Genomic DNA, 24,847 nt, shown 5'->3' on the forward strand with positions numbered 1-24,847 from the left:
TAAAGTGTTAATAATAATAATTATAATAAATACAATAGACTACATCTACCTACACATATACAGTTGATCTGTTAACACACAAAATTGATATAATAAAATATATAAACAACAAATCAGATGTCAGAAGATTGATAAATTTCCCTCCTTGCCTTGTACCAGTCGACCTTTGACCTTCCACAAGTCCTATGACGTCATGATGATGTAATATCGGTGATAACCAGTTAAGTTGTTGCTTGGGGTCTCTTGTTAATTTAGGTAAGAAATGGTGTTTTTAAATCATGTATTCAACCCATTCAACCCATTCAATACATGAAGATACAACAGAAAGATAAAACCACATTTAATCAGTTTTGACGTCAACCCTTAAAACTTCATAAAACGTATGTATCATAAGACTGAAGGTTACATACTTGCATTGTAGACTTACAGAAAGCTGACGCCATACACAACAACAGTTGTGACACTCTTTCCCAAACTACAGCAATTTAACCGTATCATGAAGTTTGTGAACTCTGGTCATGCAGAAAGTTTATTTGTCAACTTACAAGTTCACTGTGGCACTGTTCAAGCAGCATTGCTTTCAGCAAATCACCCAAGATATGTCATTCGTGAGCATGGCCTTTAATTCCAGTGAGTTAATCATCACAATTCTGGGGACAAACTTTCAACTGAAATCAGGTGAGAATCTCATGAAACAAGCATGGAAACAGAGTTACCAAGACAATTGCTATTTAAACATATATTTATACCGCTACTAAAGTGGCTGATGCACATTTAAGGACAAACCAGCAATTAATTCAATGATGCTCATCTGACTAGCTAAAGGTCGGATAAGGTAAAGGTTGATTAGGGTAAAACTAACTCCTAAAACTATCTCCTAAAGATTAGCTGACACAAATTGTTGGTCCAAGCAACAACTTTTCAATACTAAGTCAACACTGACTAGTCACTCACTTTGTACGAAAACTCGACATTTTCTCCAAGCCTCTTCTTAGCCACACCCTCCACTTCTCTAGCTAACTGTTCCTGAACAGTGCCCACCACGTCGATGTAGTGACAGTGTGAACTAGCATAGTGACATGAGATTGCCTGAGGGATAATAGCAAGAGTTAGTCATTATCATAGTGATTATAGCTATGTAGAGTAACATTTGTGTACTGATAATTATATAATAAAGATACTACCGTATAGCCTAAATATTTTTAGGGGGCAAATATTTCAAGGTTGACCAATGTTGCTAAAAATAAAATTTTCACGGATTTGCAAACACTCCCAAAATGTATTAGGGTCTAAATATTTCAAGGAAAAATTTTCACTGATAACCCCAAAACCGCGAAATCAGCAAAAAATTTCCCCCTCGGATTATTTAGGCTATACGGTATACTAAGGAAAACTTGAAGACAGAAAATTTGCACAAATCAAAATCCGTTTCTCTACTAAATACAGCGATCCATGCAGAGCAGACAGCCCCACCCACCTTCCTAAAACCACTGGTCCTGTTCATTCCAGAGCCATGGATCAACAGAGGGTGGAAGAACACTGTGTCCCCTGGTCCCATCTCAAGGTGTGCCCTCGGAAATGAGGGGTCATAGTCACGGATACCATGATACATCTTGTTAACACCACCCTAAGGAGAATAATAACATGATGTTGATGACTTATAAACTCAACACATTCAGTAGAACTGTCTGAGTAACTAACAACACACACACACACACACACACACACACACACACACTACACACACACACTACACACACACCACTACACACACACACACACACACTCACACTACACACTGTAAGTACAATAGCAACAATTGTGACACATACCAACTACATAATAACAAAAACAACACAAACTAAGGACTCACATCCGGTAATATGAACAGTACAATACAGAACACAAGTCAGATGTGTTGTAAGTGTTGTCATCATGAGACAAAAAAATTTATAAATCAAAAACCTTCCCAAAAATGTTTAGGACACACACATGCATGCACGCATGCACACACAGAAAGCCTACAAAGCAAAGCATTTGGCAGCTGTGTAAAACACAGCTATTGCCGCCCAGCAAACCAGCACTGTGCATCACTCAGGCACTTGAGTCTTGTGCAGGCAAATCCTAGGCTAGTAAACCACAGGAGGTCTCACAGAGAGGTTGCGGAACCCATAGTTCCACAACGACCCCAACACTGCTAAGTGAGACAAGGACAGTTGGGCATTTGCTTCCCCAGTAAACACCAGGTGCCCATTGATGTTACAGCTAGGTGAGCTGCTTCTCCAGTAAACACCAGGTGCCCATTGATGTTACAGCTAGGTGGGCTGCTTCTCCAGTAAACACCAGGTGCCCATTGATGTTACAGCTAGGTGGGCTGCTTCCCCAGTTGACACCATGCCACCACTCCCACCAGGTCCCAATACACAGCTGGGTAGACTGGTGCAATGTGAGTAAAGTTACACAACACACTAACTACTAGTGTGATATGTGATATATATCGAAACATTGTGATAATATTTTCTATATTGTGATATGATATAGAATCTTTGTATCGTGATATAAGCCTAGGTATAGATTTTAGCTATACTGTAATTAGAGAAAAATGTACCCAAGATGTCATTGTACACTGTACTTTTTGTGATAAAAAAGCTTGCAATGTTGTATGCTAGTCATGTACCATGTTGTATTGTACTTCTAGTACATCACTGTGTCATCAGTGTAAACACACAAGCTGAGTAATGAGTTGTATATTGTGATATATATCGTATCGTGATATATTGTATGCTATAATCGTGATAGGAAAATATTCTATATCGCACACCACTACTAACTACACTACACATACACACAACTACACACGTGTGCTTGCTCGCTCACACAAAATCAACTGAGTACTTGAAGAATTGATTGAGTCTGGATACAACAAAGACACATTGAACTATTCTCCTAGTAATAGTACCAGACTTATGGAATTCAGTCAAACCTATTGAAAACAGGAAATACTCTCCAGTAATACGATATTGCCTTTTCTCCATAGTTGTGTAAGGTAACATTCAACAAACATAATACAAAACTAGTCTATTAAATGAGATTATTTACATACAAGCCATAAGGTTAACTTCAAGATATCACCAACACGTAATAGCAGCACTACATGTAATAGCAGCACTGCATGTAACACGTTTCTATACAAACATTTCTATAAGCCACACTAACAAGCTCTCCACAACATAAGACACACCACACTATAAGCTCTCCACAACATAAGACACACCACACTATAAGCTCTACCATGACATAAGACACACCACACTATAAGCTCTCTACAACATAACACATGCCACACTATAAGCTCTACCATGACATAAGACACACCTCCCATTTGGGGTACTCATGTTGCAGCAGTACTCCAGTACGATGTGTCCCTGGTAACACTACTAGGCAGCCATTTTGTCTGTGTACATGTTCCATGGCTGTCCATGAGCACACGATGAGGTCAGCTGGTCGGAATGGGAAATAATGAAGGTCTTGATGCATCGGGTGACGAGAACTCTTGGAACCTGAAAAGTACATACCACATACCAGTATGGACTGTAGAATGTGGATTTGCATTATGTGAGTGTTTATAAACATTTCTCTTCTCTCTAGAGAACTAAGCATAGAATAGTATACAGGACTATAATGCATGAAGATGACAATCAACAAGAATTGGTAATGCAGGAGTACATATTCATGAGTTTGCTATTGCCATGTATAATTCAGGTTGTATCACATATGAAGTGTGATTTAGACTCAACTGTGGTCAGCAGGCAATTTAAAAATACAACATTGGTGTTTCTGTAACATTTCAAATGTTAGATATGACGTCATATTTACTTGGTTAAAAGCCACACCTTCAATAGCAGCCACACCTTCAATAGCAGCCACACACGAGTGGTGCGATGATCGATTTTGCTGCAACATTGTTCTTAAGTATCCAATGGTGGTCAATTATGAATAATAACCGCTGTGGTGTTTAACCAAGTGATATTAACACTCATGAAGGTATTATACAGTGTGCATGGCATAAGATCTTCTAAAGTATTATCAGCAGCATTTTTGGAGATGTTAGGGAGAGGGGGGATTCCCATTAACACACGTCCATAATATAGTTCATACACATTGTCTTATTGCAACTCTGCTGTGTGTATATAATAACATTAATAAGCTAGTCATACTCACCAGGGTCAGGAGGCTTGTTGATCAACATTGTGTGCATGGACATGATATCATCTCCAACAACTGATGACACATAAGGAATAATGGAGGGAAGTGTACAATACTTGAACAACACATCATCAAACTGAAAATCTTGTATCTTAGTAACTGCCCTCTCTCCCGGCTGATATTCACTCTTTGCTATGGCAACATCTCTCATGATTGTTAGTCCAGGTATAGTGACGTCATGGCAACATATACTCTGGAAACGATCCTTGTAAGTTTGCAGTTCTGAAGGAGAGACGAGGTCTTTGACTACTAGGTAGCCATTTTCTTCATAAAACTTTCTTTGGTCATCAGACAGGATACCACCATCTTGAGTGTACCTGTATCATGTGACCAGTACAGTGATGTAATAATACCTATATCATGTGACCAGTACAGTGATGTAATGACAATACTTAAGAGTTACAGGGACAGCATCACTATAGTATGTTCACGTTGAGCTGAATCCTGAAAAACAGCTAAAAAATTAAAAGTGGATTTTTTCTCAACAGAGTTAACATTTCAGCCAACCAGATGATTATTGATAACAGCAAAGGTGTCAACAATAGACACGTACGGTTTGGCTCCATTACAAGTTCGGGAAAGGGCTATAATGGATACTGTACTTATATGGCTTCCCCATAGGAAATGTATTGTGAAAATTTTGATTGGCCGTAAATATTATGTCAAACATTTGAATAACAAGATTATGAAATATTTTTTAGCGGGTCAAGCAGTACTACAAATGAGCCAAATTTCAAGATTGCGTGTAATTGCATCATCCATGAGTTATTAAATGTTTTTGAGGATTCAGCTCAACGTGAACATACCATAGATCTAGAACACAAAAATTTTCGAGCCTATGTCATGGAATCACAGCTCAAACACTGGGAGGCACTAAGCCACAAGTCAAGGTGAACTTTTAGACTTTGACTGTTTTGGCAGTAGCTATGGTTACATAAGAATCCAAGCCCTGAGGGACTCTAAAAGGCGTAGAAACCTTGACGCATGTTCTAAATGCAAGAGAGAGTGAGAGAAAGTGACAAACCTTGGGTGCTAGCTTTGAAACTTACCGTTTATTGTGTCAGTGCTACGCCACAACATTGGTGAATCAAGTAGCTATTATCTGGATGGAATGTTCAGAAAGCAAAGTAACAATTGACACACGGTGGGAGCTAGTATCAAGATTTACCCTTTACAGGTTGAAACGGATTGCTGGTGCAATGCCAATAATGCCTATCTTGTCCAGAAAAAGTAAGCTAGCAGCAAGAAGACTATTTCATTTTGTCAATGAATGTAGCAAACAAGCACAAGCTAGACCACATTATAGTAACCCCACCACAGGTTTCTGCTGCATTTAGTAATCTCAAACATCAAAGGAAACATTGTGTACACAGGCTCTAATAGTTCTTGGGTGACAACAATTACAAGCGAAATCATTGCATGCAAAAGATTTTGACCAATCAAATCCATTAAGTTTTTGAACTTCAAACTATAATTACCACCTGTGACTGCTTTATATTAGCTGAGCACAAGATCTATTAGTATAACCTGAGTAAATTAGTTTGGATCATGTAGATCACATGATCCACTCACTGCTACAGGGACAAAACATATTTGGTATTGCTTTGCTTGTATACTCGTATAGTCTCGTCGCCAGCTGCCCACGTGTTTGAACATGCGACGACCTTCGCGTGATAGTGCGTGGGAGGCTGGGGACGAAACTAGATTTTGTACTCCAATCTTCGCCAGAGTTGGACAATAAACCACTGATCTTTAATAGAAAATTTGAACTAAATTCTAACACACTTTCGAAAATTTGCATTTAAGTTATTCCTCTAAAAGAACTGAACAAGGTATACACTTTACCAACAACGCTTGACCTTCAATCAACAGAAACATTCTTGCTTGACTTTAGGATGAAGATCAGAGTACAAGATATTATGGATGGAGCCCCAACAACACTTGATAATGGGGTGGTAAAGAAATCTGTCCTAGAATAACCAGGTAACAGAAAGGACACTCCAAATAAATTTTCTGTTTCCTGTCATCCTCCACCTGCATTTGGTTACTGTCAGCTCTAAATATTCCATTATTCTGTATTCTTCCATTATTTTCTGGTTATTCTTGCATACTATACGGGCTCAGTGAAGTGTCAGCATGTACTGTCAAATTCACATTTTGTGCTATCTATACAACTTAAGGGGAAGGTACATGCTTTGATGCAGTTTCTGTGCCAGGAAAATAATGACTTGAAAAGCTACCAATCATGGCCCGCCCGCCCGCATGCATATTATGCCTGAGTCCACGACGGGAAGAAGAAAATTTATTTGCATTGGAGCGGTCAAGGGTTAGGCGAACCACTGAGTAAATTGGGTGCAGTACACATGAGTACAGCAGTGCAGAACTAGTCTCGCGCGCCCGGCGCGCGAAACTAGTGCAGATTCAAAAGTTGAACTCTTGAAATTCTACACATGTACACCTTATTCCACACGACCACTTACCGATATCTGCTACCATTAGACGCTAACTTCATTGTGACTGATGGAGTCTGTCCATCGCGAACGTGTCCGAAGATGGTCTCCAAGCGTTTCTTCGCCTCAGACATTTTCGTGCATTAGAATACAGGCACACCCCAAAACACACTTTGGCGCTATTAGGTAGCACTAGATCCTAGCAGACCTCACGGATACCTAGCTATGAATACGATGCAGTCTTACATAATATGGAGATGATGAACGCTAGTTCTTTGAAGGAGTTGGAAGTACAAAAGACGCGGGAACTGAGGGAGATACAGCAATACCAGGCTAGTGCAGTAGAGGCGACACTGAAGAAGAAGGAACAATCGCTACTGGAACTTGAGAACAAGTTTCAGCAGTTGAGAAGTGACTTCGAGTACAACCTCAAGTTGCTAGAGGAGAGAGACAAGGAGTTATCGCAGTATGATGAGGTGTTTGAACAACTTAAGAATGTGATTAATAGCAAGAGTGCTGAGATTAGTGAACTGTATATTCGAATTGATCAGCTGACCAATCAGATTGCAGGGTTTGAACAGGAGAAGGCTGACCTGCGACGTCACTACACAGAGAGAGTTGCAGAGCTACAACAACAGACAACATCTTTTCAACAACAATGTCATGCCAGTGCTGATAAAGAACGTAGCCATTATGAACAATTGTGTACACAACTCCAACATCGACTGAGTCTGTGTGAAGAAGAGAGTGAAAGAATTAGAGAGGAGAGTGGGCGTGATTTAGAAGAATTGTTACGACATAAAGACCAAGAACATAGATTGAAGATTGATGAAATGGTTACCATGGTGATGACAAAAGAGAGTCAGGTGATTTGATCATGTACCCTAACACGATGTCATCATTACACTACACAGATCAAGCAGTTGTCACGACAAGTAGCTACTTGTAAGGTTTCTCTAGAACAGAGTAGTCAGAGAGAGACGACCAGTGAAGTATTGATGAAGAAAATGAAACAAGAAGTTAAGAAGAAGGAATGGACAATGGTGGATGAGATTAATGCTAAAGATACTAGGTGAGTGAAATCCACAAGTGTGAAGTGATCGGTTATCTGCCCCTCATTTACTCTACCAATTTGGAAATGACTGTTCTATTAGATTATTTAGAATACAAGTGTATTTTGTATTATTTCAACAGAGCTCTGTATCCAAACAATTTGCTTATCTGAACACTTTTACCATTGCCTGAGACCACTGCAGGTTAGGATAACGGAGGGTTCACTGTATATTTGGATTATGCAGTAGGGCGCCTAATTGAATAACCCCCCACCCACCCACCCAATTATCGGATCAATAGGAGTGATCTCACTTTTACAGCATTTAAAGGTTTTTGCAATTGAATTCGTCGCCTTTGCGATTGAATTCGTCCCGTTTGCAATTGAATTCGTCGCTTTTGCAATTGAATTCGTCCCGTTTGCAATTGAATTCGTCGGTTCTGCAATTAAATTCGTTGGTTTTGCAGTTGAATTAGTCGGTTTTGCAATAGAATTCGTCGCGTTTGCATTACAATTCGTCATAAACAAAACGGCTCCAAGAAACCAACCCGTTCATTAAGAGATGAACTATTTTCACCATGGAGAGTTACACTTGAGACACTAGAAGGTAATTAGAGCTGGTAGTATGCGAAGTTGATAGCTGTCTGACAAGTTAATTAACTTGCTCGCGAGTGACCACACCCATCGCAAATGGCATAGTAGAGTTTGGAATGTTGCTGGATAGGCTGTAGAGGAAGAATTATTGCCTTATAAAGAGTTGTTTACTACTGTTATACTTGAACAAGTGCTTGTAGCAGCTGCTACATCATGTTTTCATGTTTGCTCCAGCTACCATTCTTGTTACGGACAAATTTAACTGCAAAAGTGATGAATTCAATTGCAAACGGGACGAATTCAATTGCAACAGCGACGAACTCAATTGCAAACGGGACGGATTCAATTGCAAAGTCGCCATATTCAATTGCAAAAACCTGTAATAAGCATATGCTTTATTAGAGTAATGTGAACAATCTCTGAATGTGTCACTCCACTGTGCAGTGTAAACTTGCTTTGGGCCATCCCCCCCCCCCCAATTATTGGGACAATAGGAGTGATCTCACTGTTACAGCATTTAATACAGCGGTTTCAGCACTTGCAATTCGAGTAAGTGGTTGTGTACACATGCTAGGCAATGTATGTATCTGGCACTATGACGGTGGTGGGTACTCAAATCAGACCTCATTCTTCTGTATACACTACAATTTCATTGTCAGATATGTTAGCAGGTTATTTCACTCCAAGAACAGTCAATTATAGCACACATGAATGCGCAATCACACTACACCTTTCGTACAAAAATTTGCAAGAAGTGCTGAAACTGCTGTAAGTGTATGCTTTATTAGAGTAATGTGAACAATCTCTGAATGTGTTACCCCACTGTACAGTGTAATAGAGAGTTTTTCAGAGGTAAAAGTGTGTGTGCAGTAGCAAATGCAAAAATCTTTAATTATTTCTATTGTAATTTGGTTAGGCAACAGTTTAAGAAGTTTGCTCAGTATCATGTACATCTGCTTACCAGCTTCATGTGGTAGTGTAGTAGCCACACAAGGAAAATATAACACTACATGTGTTATCATGCAGACCAATAGTACTCTATAGTAGGGGGGTTTTCTGGCCAAAATATCACCCTAAAACCAGCCTCATGATATCTTCATGGTGCTTTGGCAGTATTGTTAAGCCCAAAAGTACCTTCAGTATAACCCTAAACATTTCCAATCAGTTGCTACAAATTTTTAACCTTTGGTCTCTCCATTATGTGTGTTTGGATAATGGAAAAGTTTAGCTAAACAAAGCCCATACATTTATATACAGAGACTCTAACAGAAAGTACACTTTAGGCAAATAGTCTAATAGAACAATCACTTCCACAGTTTGAATATCAGAATGTTCAGATAATCAATTGCTGGATATTGCAGTTAGTGCTGACTAACTAACTAACTTTACTTATTTACTTACAGCTTTCTTGTGGCTGGCTGCTTATTTTCCATAGCAACTGGATTGATTGCAGAGACATTCTTCATTTGTATTGCTGTGTAATGGCAGAACATAGGTGAAAACGAAGCATAATGAACACTTCACTTTTAATAATTGATTGTAGGGGCACTTGTTCAGATGTAAAATTAATTTAGGGCATGCTTCTGGCCATTGTTTCTTTTGATGTGGGATATGCATGGGTTCATTGGTCATAATTATGTTATAAAATGCAAACTAATGGTTAGAAGGAAGAATTAGGAATCTTAAAAGTTGGATTAGGGATCAAGGAAGTAGGGAATAGCTAAAAAGTAGTGGAACAAAGAAGTTGTCTACTAGGGCTGGGACAAAGCTTCGAATGTTTTGTGGGTTCAAAGACTTCAAATTTTAAAACTATACTTCGAAGCTTTGTAATGCACTCATAGCCAATGTAAACTATTTGAACACACGTGGCTCAAAGTTGGTAGTTGATATCCATCAGTGAGAGCAACTCGCAGCGAACTAGCAATGCGCAAGTCAATAAATATAGTTTAGTAACAATGTTAATACCGAGTCGGGCCATCCAGGTCCCACTTTACAGATTATCTAGGTCTGACCCTACGTGCTAATGAATTAGTGTAACGATGTGGACGCGTAGTAACATGTCATAATGTAACCCTGATTCTTTCGTGAGCCACGCCCACTTATGTAAATTACTGTCTGTAGACATATGGTAACCACACCCATTCATCAGTCTGTTGGTATGCACAAATCCACTTCCATTATTGTCTGCAGGCTTATGTAGAGCCACGCTCACTTATCAGTTGTTATTGTATGAGTCATAATCTAGTATAATGATAGTGTTGTGATCAACTCTTTTAAACATTGTGACTGATTTTGTGAAAAGTAGGCTATTTAGTGGTCATGAGCTTGCGAAAAAACAAACTTCACAAACAAGTATAAGAAAAAAATTAGGAATTTTAAATTAGATTAGGGACAGTGTATAGTGCTGCAATAAAAAGTACTGAAACAAACTGGATCAGAGTTCTTTAAAATTCCTAATTCACCTTAATATTTCCTTCTACTAAGACTTTGTTCAAATACTAGAACAGAACATACACACTGGCTACTATGTCATAGTTGAGAGTCATTATCCATCACTGTCATATTATCCTATAGGATAGCTCAGTTGGAGGAACAATTGGAACAAGTGAAGTGTTCACTGAGGAAATGTAGGAGTGAATATGAGTTGAGGTATATCTTTGTGGTGATCATGTGATCCATTGTGGTTGGTGATCATGTGGTCCACTGTGGTGATCATGTGATCTGTTGTGAGTGAAGGTGTGTCTCTTGTGATCATGTGTAGTATCCTCAGCTTGTTAGTTTTTAATACCCTCAGTTTACAGGAGTATTAGTTTTAGTACCCAGGAGTTTTATGTAATAGTACCTGCTCTTAGATTCAACTCGTGGCAGCTCACGCAACCAGACTAACCTTATTGTTGCACACCAAACAGCAAATACTTACAACAATAATAGAGCTACTACAATGCTATAACAATAATATAATGATTATGTTCCAATTAGTTTCTACATATCGCTGTCCTTAATCAGCAATGTCCTCTTGCTAGATATTTAATATAAGTAATTACTTAGGTTTATTTCTTAGTCTAATCTGACCGTAGGTTGACAGGGTCGATAGGTCCCGCTGGCTGTTCTTTATCAGTTACTTCATCCAGTGAACCATGATTATCATTTTCAGAGCTATCAATCACATCCTCTTCCTTACTGTCATGTTCCTCAGACTCTATGTTGCTGTCCTGCTGGGTCTGTTCGAGCATCCCTGAGTTGACATTAGTAAGTTTGTCAATTTCTTTAAGGCACAGCCTAACTCGATGTAAAGCAACTCTTATTACGGGGGATGAGGGATTAGTGATTAACTGTAAGTCTACTCCATTCGGGTGTAGTTTCAAGACACGATATGGCCCCACAAAAGGTCTTGCCAGTTTATAAGCTTCCCCTCTTTTCTTTGATGGACTGAAGACAAAAACCCTATCCTCAACTTGAATTATTGGTTGCTTAGCCAGCTTGTCATGGGAGCACTTCTGTCGCTCCAGAGCTTTATCAATTCCTAGGTGTGCTAGTCTCCAAGCCATTGAAAAGTGTTGAGACATCTGCTCCTTGTAGTCTCCAATGTTTATAGTCCTCTGATCCGTGGGGACATGAAGTGCTTCATCAGTTGGTAAACGTGGATCCCTTCCATACAACAAGAAGAAAGGACTGTCCCCAGTTGAGTGTTGCAAGCTACTTCTGTAGGCGAACAGCACATATGGCAGATGCTGATCCCAGTCCTTACCATTCCTTTCAACGCACTTTGCCAGCATGTCTGTCAATGTCCTGTTAAAGTGTTCGACTAACCCATCCGTTTGTGGATGGTAAGCAGTGGTGTTCATCTTGCTAATTCCCATCAGCTCATACACATCTAGCATCAGCTTAGAAAGGAAGGCCGTGCCTCGATCTGAGAGTAGTTCTGATGGCACCCCATGCTGAGATACAACTTGTTCCACCAGAAGTTTTGCAATTGTAGGGGATGTCTGGTCAGTAGTGGCAAACACTTCTGGCCACTTGGTTAAGTAGTCCATAAAGACAACTGCATACTGTTTCCCACTCCTGCTTTTAGGAAACTTGATGATATTTACTCCCACTCTGTCAAAAGCACCTCCAATTGGGATTGGAGTCAGGTGTGGCTTGATGGGTGTTACCACATGCCGTGAAGCACAAACCTCACACGTTCTGCACCAGCTTGTTATATCTCTACGCATATGTGGCCACCAGTATGTCTTACTTAGCTGACTGTGAATTTTTGCATCACACAGATGTCCAGCAAATCGTCCTTGATGCACTTCCTTAAATACAAAATGTCTCTCAGCTTGTGGTACCACTGTGTGTAGTGATTTATCCTCTGACAAGTGGTATAGCACATTATCTATTACAGCATACCTGGGTTTTTTCATCAGTGCTTCATGGTCTGTATACACCTTGCACTTGTGACCATACAGGTAGACACGGAAGTGCTTCACTGCCCATACTACAGCCAAGGCTTCTAATTCCGAGACACCATGATTTTTCTCATGGGTCTGCTGAGTTCTACTAGCATAGCAAATAGGCTTAACCATACCATCATCTTGTTCTTGAGCAAGCACCTCTCCAAGTCCTGACTCTGAAGCATCCGTTTCCAAGATAAAGCTCTTAGAGAAATCTGGGAAGGCAAGCAGTGGAGCCTGAGTCAGCTTCTGCTTCAACTCATCGAAGGTATCTTGGCATTTTGGAGTCCACTGGTACAGCGCATCCTTCTTTGTCATCACATATAATGGTGCAGCCACTTGGGAGAATTTTGGGATGAATCTTCTGTAATAAGATGCCAATCCGAGGAAGGATCTTAGTTGCTTCAAGTTTCTGGGTGTAGGAAAGTCATCCACAGCCTTAACCTTATCACAGCCTTAACCTTATCACAGCCTTAACCTTATAACAGCCTTAACCTTATCACAGCCTTAACCTTATCACAGCCTTAACCTTATCACAGCCTTAACCTTATCACAACCTTAACCTTATCACAGCCTTAACCTTAACACAGCCTTAACCTTATCACAGCCTTAACCTTAACACAGCCTTAACCTTATCACAGCCTTAACCTTATCACAGCCTTAACCTTATCACAGCCTTAACCTTATCACAGCCTTAACCTTATCACAGCCTTAACCTTAACACAGCCTTAACCTTATCACAGCCTTAACCTTAACACAACCTTAACCTTATCACAGCCTTAACCTTATCACAGCCTTAACCTTAACACAGCCTTAACCTTATCACAGCCTTAACCTTAACACAGCCTTAACCTTATCACAGCCTTAACCTTATCACAGCCTTAACCTTATCACAGCCTTAACCTTATCACAGCCTTAACCTTATCACAGCCTTAACCTTATCCCAGCCTTAACCTTATCACAGCCTTAACCTTATCCCGGTCTGCAGATACTCCAGAGCTGGATACTACATGACCCAAATATTTTACTTGTTGTTTGACAAAGTGACATTTTTTGGGTTTTAATCACAATCCTGCAGTTCTCAACCGATTCAGTACCTCCCTCAGGTTGTCCATATGTTCCTTGAAACTTCGGCAAATGACCAATATGTTATCCAAATACACCACACACTTACATCTAGCCAGGCCACGCACAATCACTTCCATCAACCGTTGGAAGGTGGCCGGCGCATTACAAAGGCCGAATGGCATCACAGTAAACTCGTATAACCCTTCATGGGTTACCAAAGCAGTTTTTTCTTTTGAATCTTGAGACATGCCTACTTGCCAATAACCAGTGGCAAGGTCCAGTGTGGAGAAATATTTCATTCCTGAAAGTAGATCTAGGGAGTCATCAATGCGGGGGAGCGGAAACTCATCTAGCTTTGTGATGGCATTGAGATGCCGATAATCAACACAAAAGCATGTGGATCCATCATGCTTCGAGACTAGTACTATGGGGATAGCCTATGGACTAGTGAAATGTTCGATTATACCATGGTCTAGCATTTCCTTCACCATCTCTTCTACTTTTGCCCTTAGGGAAAATGGAACACGTCTGGATGCCTGTTTTACAGCTACATGATCTGCCATGTTAATGTGGTGTTGCACTAAGTTGGTGTGGCCTACCTCCATGGCATTCAAAGCAAATACATCAGCAAACTCCTCAATCAGTGTAGTTAACTTTTCCATTTCTTCTGCACTTGTGTTGCACCATTCCACGTCTAGCTGTTTCATTACCTGCTGCTTCCGGCTAGACGGCTCTAGTAGCTTTGCTTTGCTATTCTCTGGTAAAGAGTCCAGCTCGCACTTCGGGGAGCTTTTCATCATTCACTGTCTGTACCTGGTGCAAAGTACCCAACATGGTTCCAGCCTCTAAAATCACAGGGTGAGATTCATAGTTTTCTATCAGCACAGCAACTTCATTCTGTGGGCTCACCTTAACTAATGCCTCAGTTGCTTCACTTCTTCACTGTTTAGATTCCTCTACAGTGGGTCCAAAATTAGATCTTGCTCCCCCAGGGGCACATTCGTATGTCCTGTGACTCTCTTAGCATGCCTGGCTGGTACTTTAACAGCCCGCAATAGTTTGACTTCTGCAGTCACAACCTGCACAGTTGCTTGGTCTGTGTTTTCTGGGGGGGGGGGGGGGTGATGGTTCGCCGGTAGGGGCTACAGGACCACCATCACAGTTGGCTGGCAGTTATGACTCAAATGTAGGCATATCAGCATTTGTACTAGAATTCTTTCCATAGTCTTCCCAGTGTTGGGATTTGTTTGCCAAAGATGACCATGTAGCAGCTCAACTATCTGCTCATCCTCATTTGGAGCCTGAAGTACTTGGAAACCTAGCTTTGTCAATAAATCAATAATCCTAAGGTAGCTCCCTTTTGGACTAGCCTGACATTCTCTGGTGTTCAGCTTCACCGTAGCGGGTAGTTGGCTAATGATATTAACTTGTCCACCACTGTAATTGTTCACTGCAATGTGTGGAGCTTCAAACCTCTTCTGGACCTCTTGTTTCCGCTCTTCTGGACTTTGACTCGGTTCTCTCGAGCTTTCCAAAATGCTGAGAATACAGTCAATTGAAGCAATAGTGACGGGGATCCAGTATCCACAAGGGCTTTCACAGGTTGCCCTTCAAGCAACATTTCTACATATACCGTAGGCCCCAATACAAGGTCAGAGGCCACCAGGCCACCCCGCTTGGCTCTACAACATGTGTGGTCAGTATTTTCAGTGCCAAGGCTTCTTGTAGCTCTGCTTCTTGAAGTTCCTTTTTCAGCAAGGCTACTCTTTTCTGCACTTGGTGCAATTCTTCATCCTGCTCTACACTAGTGACATGACGTGATGAGGCTCGATCATAGGCATTTCTCAAATTCTGTCCTCGTGCCTCAACTGACTTTCCACGTCGTAATTGAGGGCATTGCTTTTTGAAGTGACCTACCTGTCCTCACAAAAAGCACTTTTGATCTCTGTCCATGGTAGTGCCTTGAAACTGGTGTCTCTCGGGCATGATCCACTCCGTCACTTGTCTGTCCTTTCTCAGAGGAGGCTGTATGTCACGCAGTTTTGTTTCTTCTAATCTTGCTTTCATTAGCAATTGATCAAAGGTCCCTTCATTTCTTGCTATTTTAAAGCATATCTCTGCTTTCAGGCCTACTACAAATTGATATACAAGGACAGTCTGTCCCATCTTCTCTGCACCGGCACTCCCCCTCTCAGAATGTGGGTAAGCCCGTTGATAAAGCCTGTTAAGGTCTACAGCATAGTCCTTTGTGCTCTCTGCTGGTCCTTGCTTTCTCTCATGAAACAACCCACTCTGTACTGACTTAATACGCACTGGTTTGAAGCATTCTATCAAAGCAGCTGTAAGAGCTTCATATGAACTTCTCTGATGCACTGGGCAGGTGCGATAAAAGGCGTAAGCATGTCCCTGCGGCCTTGTGACTAAATTGGCAAGTTTTGTTTTGCCTTCCCAGCAGCAAACAGAGGCCACCAATTCAAATTGTTCCGGCCATTCCTCGAAAGGCTCAATCTCTGCATCTCCATTGTACTTGTCAACTGGTGGTACTTGAAAAATCATACTTGTGGCTTCTCTGTTTCTTCCTCCCATTGATGTAGTATCTATACTTGGCTGAGTATGCCCACCTGAGGTGAAGTTAAACGGTAGATTGTGTACTGGTGCTGACAACCCTCCTGGCACACTTGGATTACTTCCTGTTGGAAGACCACTAGTACCGTACACTGGTGGCCCACTTGATCGGATGAGAAAACCAGGTTTCTTCCCTCTGTTGGTGTAATATCTATAATAGGCTGAGTATGCCCACCTGCGGAGAAGCTAAACGAAAGATGTAGCGGTGCTGGCAATCCTCCTGGCACACTTGGACTACTCCCTGTTGGGAGAGCACTAGTACTGTACACTGGTAGCCCACTAGACTGGATGGGAATAAGCGGGGGTGGCCTGGGTTGCACAAGACGATGGCCATCAGCCTCCTTGCTCACCATGCTAGCTGGTGCAGCGGAGTAGGTAGAGTGTATAAACGTAGGTGCAGCCACGTTTAGTTCTGAATGGCATGTGCTCAGCCTGCCCGTCTGCTGTAAGTAGGTGGTGCTTCCATGACTACTATGCAGTCCAGTAGGTGGTGCTTCCATGACTACTATGCACTCCAGCAATGTCACGGTTACTCAAACCATCTTGGGTTACCCTTCCGGATTCTAGCAGAGGTGGCGTGCACACCGATAATCCTGTTTTCTTAGCGCCGCGCAACGAGGCCTCGCTTACGCTACCATTAACGGCATCTACTAGTCGCAACGATGTCACTTGCGTGTGTAATTCAGATAATAATTTATTTTCTACATGCAACCTATCTAACTCTAATTGCTGCTCACTACTCTCCTTGGTTAACTGCTCCACCATGTTGTTGCTGGACACTAACTGATCAGTAAGAGACTTCACGGTAAGGTCTCCTGCCAGTTTTGCCTCTTTCAACTCCACTTGTAGTTGCTCCATTCTGGTTTTGTATTCTTCTGCTTCTTGCTCCACTGTGATGACCTTCTCCTCACTCTCAAATAATCGTTGTGTCAGTTCATCAATCTCCTTCCGCATTCTACCCGATTCTCCATCCGTTGGCACTTCCTTTTGCAACTTCTTGTTTTCCATCTGCAGCAGTTGCAACTCACGTTGTAGATTATCCAACTGGATTTTTAGTGCCTCTGTCGTGGACATCGTATCCCAGTCTGGTCTTCATTCCTGATCCCTGGACAAGCCCCCAAATGTAATAGTACCTGCTCTTAGATTCAACTCGTGGTAGCTCACACGACCAGACTAACTTTATTGTTGCACACCAAACAGCAAATACTTACAATAATAATAGAGCTACTACAATGCCATAACAATAATATAATGATTATGTTCCAATTAGTTTCTACTATTGTTGACAGCTTACAAAGACTAAATAAGGTACAGATCTTTATGACTTCACTTGTGTTGTATTCATGTATGTAATCTATAGGGTGCACATTAATTGTCTTAGTCTAAAACCTTTAATTTAGTACTAGTAATAGAACCAAAAGTTCAAAAATTTTTACTTTAGTTTTAGTTTTAGAATCAAAACACCTCATAATTTTGATTTAGTTTTAGTATACCGAACTAAAAGTGAATTACAGTACTAAGAGTACTTTTAGTTCTAGTACATTAGAACCAAAACAACACTAACTACTAAATGATATTATTCCCCACCTCCCCTCTCCTGGACAAGGGTGGGGTAAAGGTGGGGATTTGACTTTTTCAGAATTCCCCACCTGTGGGGACATGACAAGTGATCAAATCCCCACACACTATACTTTAGAAGAAAAACAGGTTATTCTTGCAGATGGTATGTACATAACTTGTTTAAGCACTTAAATGATCAAATGCATCAGAGGTGGGGAGATTTTTTGAAAGTCAAAATCAGATCAAATCCTCCACCATTCGCCTGTGTATGGACAGGAGGTAGGTGATGGGATATAGGTGCCAAACTCTACATATATTACCAAGGTTACAGTACCACCCAAGTGCAACATCATTTCTAGCAAGTGTGTACAGTTGAATAATTAAAGGGCGTGACAGCCACTTCGCTAGCAAGTCATTAAGTGGCTGCCATGCCCTTTAATTAGTGAGTCTTTTAATTGCGTGCACTCACAAGAAATGACGTTGCGTTTGGGTGGTACCATATGTTGCGACATGATCATGTATCACAAACTAACATTTACAAGACAAACATATACATACTCCTCATTGTAAATTTAAGTTTGATGTATACCACAAGTCTCATATGGTGATCACTTTATCTTGTTTAGACATGCTGAGATGGACAGAAAGGTTCGAGAGAAGGTGGTTGCCATGGCAGCTGCTAAGGAGTCTCACACACAGACAAGGAAGCAGCTGGAGGATCATGTGAGCAGGTTACGGTCACAAATGGAGAAGTTGAAGCTTGAACTACGTCAGTCAAGCTATTGCCATGGTGACCAGTTAACTGAGGCTAAACATGCTGTTGAGAAGTAAGCTGCAATTTGACTGGCTAGAATTGACACTTGGTTATTAAAGGGCTAAGGAGGAGTTGATAGTTGCTAGACAACAACACAGTAATCACGTGAAACAGATATCGGAGGATCATGTGAGCCAACAGTTACAAATCCAGTCACTGACAGAGTCTAATGAACAACTAAGGACACAACTGGTATCCAGGCAACAGGAAATAGAGAAGTAGGTCATCATAGCTTTGCTATACAATTGAACCTGTTTATTCAGGACACTTGATAATGAGCATAATCTGGACATTTAGTTACGTATGGTCCCAAAGTATCCCTTAGCATGTAAACTGACCTGGCAACCTCAATAGTGCAGGACACTTTTGGTCAGCCCCACAAGGTGTCGTTAATACACAGATTTCACTGTAGGTTGTTTTGGGGTTGTTTATGCCTATTGAACCCATTGCATAGGGAAGTCATTCACAATACCTTACAAACTGACAAGAATAAATTATTATACATAACTGTCCTCATAGGTTATCAGGTATAGCATGTTCCTTCAAGTTGAAAAGGGACATGTCAAGCATGCACAACCCTTGAGGTTTTGTCTAAGAGTATACATGAAACAGCATAAGCAGATGAGGATATTGAGATGATATTCTGCATAGTTTAGCCAACATAAACTTAATTATTAGTTTCTCATCCCCGCCCGCATTGTCATTTTTCTTATCTCATCAAGGATTTTTTGCGTGGCTAAGGGATGCCAATTAGCACCTTATATAGTTGGTACCTTGCTAGAGCAATCTACGAAAATGTCACTTTGAGTCATTTTAGCTAGCTAATTCAGCTATCTAGTTAGTAAAAATAAAAATCCGCCCTCCCGAACTACTACATTGAGTACAAGAGGATGAGAAACTGATAATTAAGTTTATGTGGGCTTAAAGTTTTTTTTAGTTACACTTCCTTAAAATGGATGCGCTTTTAAGAAGAGTAGCCCAACATCAACCAGACTTCTCTAATAGTAGTATGGAGTGTACATGTAACCACTTACCAATCATGTGATCCCTGATCATGTGATCCACTTACTGATCCTTATAGGTACCAGGAGCAGGTGTCAACTGGGCTGAGGAGGGAGCATCAATTAGAACAATCACTAACACAGTTACAACTGGACACAGAACAACACAAGGAACAATGGCAAGGAAGACAACTTGATAGACAACAACAAATAGTTGACCAGCTGACTGTTGCTAGGGATGATGTAAGTGTTGGACAATTTAGAGTCTTAGGTACCTCTTTATAACAGCCACACTTTAGGACCAACTATTGCGTTTGAACTGTTTTACGTGTATAGTTTATTGTTGGAACACGACTGTAAATGATGTCCTTAATATGGAGGTGTGTGTGTCCTTAATATGGAGGTGTTTGTCTCCTTAATATGGAGGTGTTTGTCTTCTTAATATGGAGGTGTTTGTCTCCTTAATGTGTAGGTGTTTGTGTCCTAATTGTGGAGGTCCTAACTATAGAGGTTTTATTCCCTCAGGCCCTAGCAACAGTGAAGAAGGTTGAAGCTGATTTGTTAGATTGTAATAAACAAATTACACAACTTGCTAAAGAAAGAGACGTTGCTATGGCTACACTACAACAACATGGATTAACAATGGACGATAGTGTGGTTGCCATGGACAACCAGGAAGTGGTCAAGTTACATCAACAGAATAATGAGCTACGTCATGTGATCAGTGAAATGAGGAGAGAAATGGAAGTGATGTCATCTGAAGTGGTGGAAGGGGAAAACCCTGCTGCTATGGCAACTAAAGGTACATGTAACTTAATGGATGGGCCTCTTTGTAAGTTGGACCATCAAAATAGCATGATCTCTTAATGAGAAGCATATGGATTATTGTACCATGTACAAGACCTGGGATACTAAATGCTGACTATTGTTATTAACATTGTTGTAAAGGCGGAATGTATGTTTACACAACACAGGCATATGTAGCAATATTAGGTGGAGTAGCTTAACTCCTTTCGCCTAAAACTGCATTGATTGAAAGTTTATTTACTGGGATACTTGGGAAAGGCTAATAAACATTGTATCAGTAGAAACATACTTGTTATGAACCAAAGAACAACGACAACAACTTGCATTATCCATGATTCAAACTTCTCACCACATATTTAACTTCGATTGTGTTTTATCTTGCATGTAAATCTACTCAAAATTTAATGGCAAAGTGAACGGCTGATTTTGCAAGTCGATAGGAGCAACCACCGTCAAGTTATGGATCACTTTGTGAAGGTATATAAAGAGTCTTCATGTTTATTCAATAAACAGGTGCTTACATGGTGAGTGTTGGCTTCATGTTTTGGTGCAAGGGAAACTCTAGGTATCATTTTAATTAGGGTTGAGACAAATAGTTTGAAGCCTCGAAGCTTCGTTCGGTTTCATAACATTTGGAAACTGCTTTACCCCACCAAAGCTTAGTTACCATGGATACTAACAAGTTAAACCAGTAACACAAGTATTGTCACTCCTTATGGAAGCTGCCATTTACATTAGTTATAGTTTACACAATGGTTATACTGGAGCTATAACAAAGTGTAGGAGTTTGTAGTACAGTGTACAGTGTTGACATGACATTCATAGCAAAGCTTCGAAGCTTCAGTAGCATTTTCAAAAGAAGCTTCGGATGATGTATTTGTACATTTGTTCCATCCCTAGTTTAAATCCTTATTACATCACAAATAAATTATGTGGCCATAGGAAGTAATCTTCAAAAGTTACAGTGCTTTGTCTACGGCTATGTGTGTCTGCCTATATATAGCTTTAAGGGTTAATCTATATATTAATTCTCTTCGCCCACATACGTGTTTTTCGAGCACTGATCTGTCATTCTTGGTCGGATTCCAATCGGATTGGTACCATTCAATTCTAGAATTTGAGACAAATCTTTTGATCCAGGATTGGTTGGGATTCGTTAAACTACGGGAAATACCCTTTAAACCACCATAACTACCTGAGGAAGACATGAATTCGTCCACAACTTTCTGGAGACACTTATTGTGTTACAGTGGAACCTGTCTAAAGTGGTCACCTTCAGGCCAGAAATATTTGGCCTTTATAGAGAGGTGGCTGCCTAACTCAATATCCTCCATAAAGCAGCCATAGGCCATAAACTGAGGTTTGGCCTTTATACAAAGGTTCCAGGGACTTATATACTCAGGTTTAGCTATAAAAATGCAATGCATTTATTTACACTCCAGTACATCACTTACTTCGCTACATAGCTAGCAGACAAATTAGCAGAAAAGAGCCTGAAGCTACTTTGAGTTTGGAGACAGCAATTGAGCTGATTATGATCCCTGGCTACAAAGTCTGTGAGTAAAAATAGGGACTTCCTTAAAGACGCCAAACTGTTAACTACACAGTTGCAAATCCAGGATCAAGATAGTAAGGTGAGCTTTAATTAGAATCTGGCAAAGCCATGGAGTGGCCATGAGCTTTTCTATACTGTGAGTTCATAACTTTTCTGTATTACAAAGTATAAAGTAGTGCAGCTAGTTTACTCACCGTAATGGCTGTAGCTGGCCGCTTTGTGAGAGGCCTTTTGTGTAGCGAAGTGCTGCTTGGGACTGCTAAAGCTGGCTGTTATACGTGTTATAGAGGTGACCGCTTAATGCAAACTATTTCTGTACAAACTGATTGGGAATTGGTCGGGACCGTAGTCACGTGGCTGCTATGTTGAGTTGACCGCCCAACTCAGGTGACCGTTAAGGGAGGTTCCACTGTACCAGCCTTCACCATCCCAGCCTACACTAGACATTTCTCTCCCCTGTGGACGACAGAACGAGAAATGTAAAAATCGAGGCCATAAAAATCTCAAACACAAACTCCTCCCAGGTTTTCCCCCCTATTAGCTTCAAACTCGCTAGACTAACTACCCGTCCAAATCAATGTGTCATAAGGTGGTTTTCGTGTCTATCATTACGTGCTAACCTTGGTTGCAAGTTACTTATCACTGTCAAAGGCCATTATAAGTTTACGACACGCGTATACTGCATTCCGGTATACACGCATTGCTATTTGAAATCAGATGACGTCATGATTAAAGTTTAATACCTGAAAGCTTACAGTGAGATAGGATCAATCACTTTTTCATGATATAACCAATCACATCAGCGAATTTGATCGTGCGATCTGGTGTGTACGCTATCATCTGGCAAACACATCCACCAGTATAAAAGGACAGTTCCATAGTGGGTGTGGCAAGTCTACGAGCGATGATCATTCCTATCAGGCTACTTGACAGAGACTACAGACTTGCCAGCAATACACACTCTGTACCCTGCTGCGCTGTCCACTACAAGGATAGACATCCTGAGACCTACACCTCTGTGGCACACAAAGCTGAAATCAATATAACCTGTACACCACCATTCATGGATTTGTTTTCATGTTCGTACAATAAATGGCACATTACTTATAGTCACTTATTTTCAATGTAGTAGAAATAAAGTCACCATCATTTCTTTATTAGAATAGCCTTCTTAATTTGTACATGCAGAGGAGTATAAAACGTGATATCTGGATGTCTGGATCCAGTAAGTAGTGAACAGATTGAACCAAGTTCTAGCTTTTTTCAGACATGGATTAATTAAGCCCCTGTAATTTATTTGTACAATTAAAGTTCTTAAATACTAGGTTCCCTCTCTAACTACATACCTAATTATTGAGTGCTCTTTAACTAGAATAACACTTCCTAGGTTATGTTGAGTTCATGGAAAAGGAGTTAGCTAAAGTGAAGTCAGAAAATCGTCAGTTACTTAGCAACCTTGAAGCTGCTGAAAAGGATTCTAAACCATCCCATGATGGTCACCATGGTAACAGAGATGCTGCTACTAATGAGGTAGCCACATTAGAAACTAAACTATTAGAATACAGTAGAACAATAAGTGAGTGAGTGTGGTTAATGTTGGACCACATGAGCTTTTGATCACCCAGGTAACATGGAGCAAGAGAAGCTGAAGTTAATGATGACATGTGAGAGATTGACCAGTCACCGACGACGCCTTGAGGCAGCATTGAAATTCTGCCACTCCCACTCCATGATGACATCATCTGATGACCACGCCCCCACAGAAGCCTTATCTACCCATCAGCAGCTGCACAGGAAGCTCAGTAAAGCCACTCAAGTGATTATAGAATTAGTTGGTCAAAAAGAACAGCTTTTAACAATAGTAACTAAATTAAGAGATAAGGTAAGGAGCTATGAACAAGTGAAGACTAGAACAGTTCAGGGTGATAAGTCACAATCTGCTCAAATCACTGCAGATAATAAAACTACTCATAAACACTCTACTGGTAGTCATGGTATCAATAAACAATCTATTCATTCTACTCCTCTACATGGTGCCCACTCATCTTCCAGTCATCATGGTAACAGTGATAAACTGGTCACTAGTGATGGATCACTTCAAGTTACTGACTCATTTGAGTTGTCATGTCAACAACACCACGAGGCACTTGAAAAGCTTCTCAACACAGCTACGGCTGGAGGATTGTTGTCAAGTGATGATGATCATGTCCCTAGCAACAGTGGTAGTTTTGTTGTTAGGGGGAGGAGTCTGGCTCACAAGAGACCTCCAGCAGGTAGGACCCACAAGTCAAGGGATCACATGACACAACAACAAACAACCAGACGAGTGAGGAAACCTGAAAAGTGATGGGGTTTGTAGTCGACAATTTACGACACAAGTCACACACTGGAGCAGTGTTACACCATTTAGTGACACTTGTAGTGACAGTGTGTCAGATGGACAATCAATCAGTCTTGCAATGTGGCAGTATATCACTTTATTACTGTTCTTTCCTGTATTACTGTTGTGATATGATTGCAACAGCTACATATGAACACTTTGCCATAACATAACACATCAAATGTGTATACAATGTATCTTTCAAATTTTGCACAAAATATTTCTCTCATTTTTATTTGA

General features: G+C 40.6%; 2 protein-coding genes across 2 annotated transcripts; one reads left to right on the plus strand and one right to left on the minus strand.

Moving 5' to 3' along the window:
• On the minus strand, positions 1 to 6,901 carry LOC136252632 (phytanoyl-CoA dioxygenase, peroxisomal-like). The gene is made up of 6 exons (XM_066045150.1): positions 6,747 to 6,901; positions 4,222 to 4,583; positions 3,376 to 3,560; positions 1,478 to 1,627; positions 955 to 1,089; positions 1 to 183 (listed from the first exon to the last, which is right to left on the minus strand). Exons 1-6 carry the CDS (start codon positions 6,848 to 6,850, stop codon positions 121 to 123), a joined length of 999 nt encoding a protein of 332 aa, XP_065901222.1. The 5' UTR covers positions 6,851 to 6,901; the 3' UTR covers positions 1 to 120.
• On the plus strand, positions 6,840 to 24,847 carry LOC136252631 (coiled-coil domain-containing protein 57-like). Its single transcript, XM_066045149.1, has 9 exons — positions 6,840 to 7,582; positions 7,631 to 7,788; positions 10,936 to 11,010; positions 18,677 to 18,877; positions 18,924 to 19,082; positions 19,946 to 20,108; positions 20,391 to 20,667; positions 23,615 to 23,803; positions 23,853 to 24,847. Exons 1-9 carry the CDS (start codon positions 6,968 to 6,970, stop codon positions 24,572 to 24,574), a joined length of 2,559 nt encoding a protein of 852 aa, XP_065901221.1. The 5' UTR covers positions 6,840 to 6,967; the 3' UTR covers positions 24,575 to 24,847.

The sequence above is a fragment of the Dysidea avara genome, chromosome 4 (assembly GCF_963678975.1).
Source record: "Dysidea avara chromosome 4, odDysAvar1.4, whole genome shotgun sequence".
Lineage (NCBI taxonomy): Eukaryota > Metazoa > Porifera > Demospongiae > Dictyoceratida > Dysideidae > Dysidea > Dysidea avara.

What these genes read in the sequence shown, in the direction of transcription:
- LOC136252631 (XM_066045149.1), top strand. Translation starts at nt 6,968, where the DNA reads ATGGAGATGATGAACGCTAGTTCTTTGAAGGAGTTGGAAGTACAAAAG. An exon ending in AGGAGTGAATATGAGTTGAG is followed by an intron (nt 11,011 to 18,676) that starts GTATATCTTTGT and finishes TATCTTGTTTAG; the next exon opens with ACATGCTGAGATGGACAGAA. An exon ending in TGCTGCTATGGCAACTAAAG is followed by an intron (nt 20,668 to 23,614) that starts GTACATGTAACT and finishes AACACTTCCTAG; the next exon opens with GTTATGTTGAGTTCATGGAA.
- LOC136252632 (XM_066045150.1), bottom strand. Translation starts at nt 6,850, where the DNA reads ATGTCTGAGGCGAAGAAACGCTTGGAGACCATCTTCGGACACGTTCGC. An exon ending in TCTAATGGTAGCAGATATCG is followed by an intron (nt 4,584 to 6,746) that starts GTAAGTGGTCGT and finishes CACATGATACAG; the next exon opens with GTACACTCAAGATGGTGGTA. An exon ending in ATGAGTACCCCAAATGGGAG is followed by an intron (nt 1,628 to 3,375) that starts GTGTGTCTTATG and finishes TATTCTCCTTAG; the next exon opens with GGTGGTGTTAACAAGATGTA.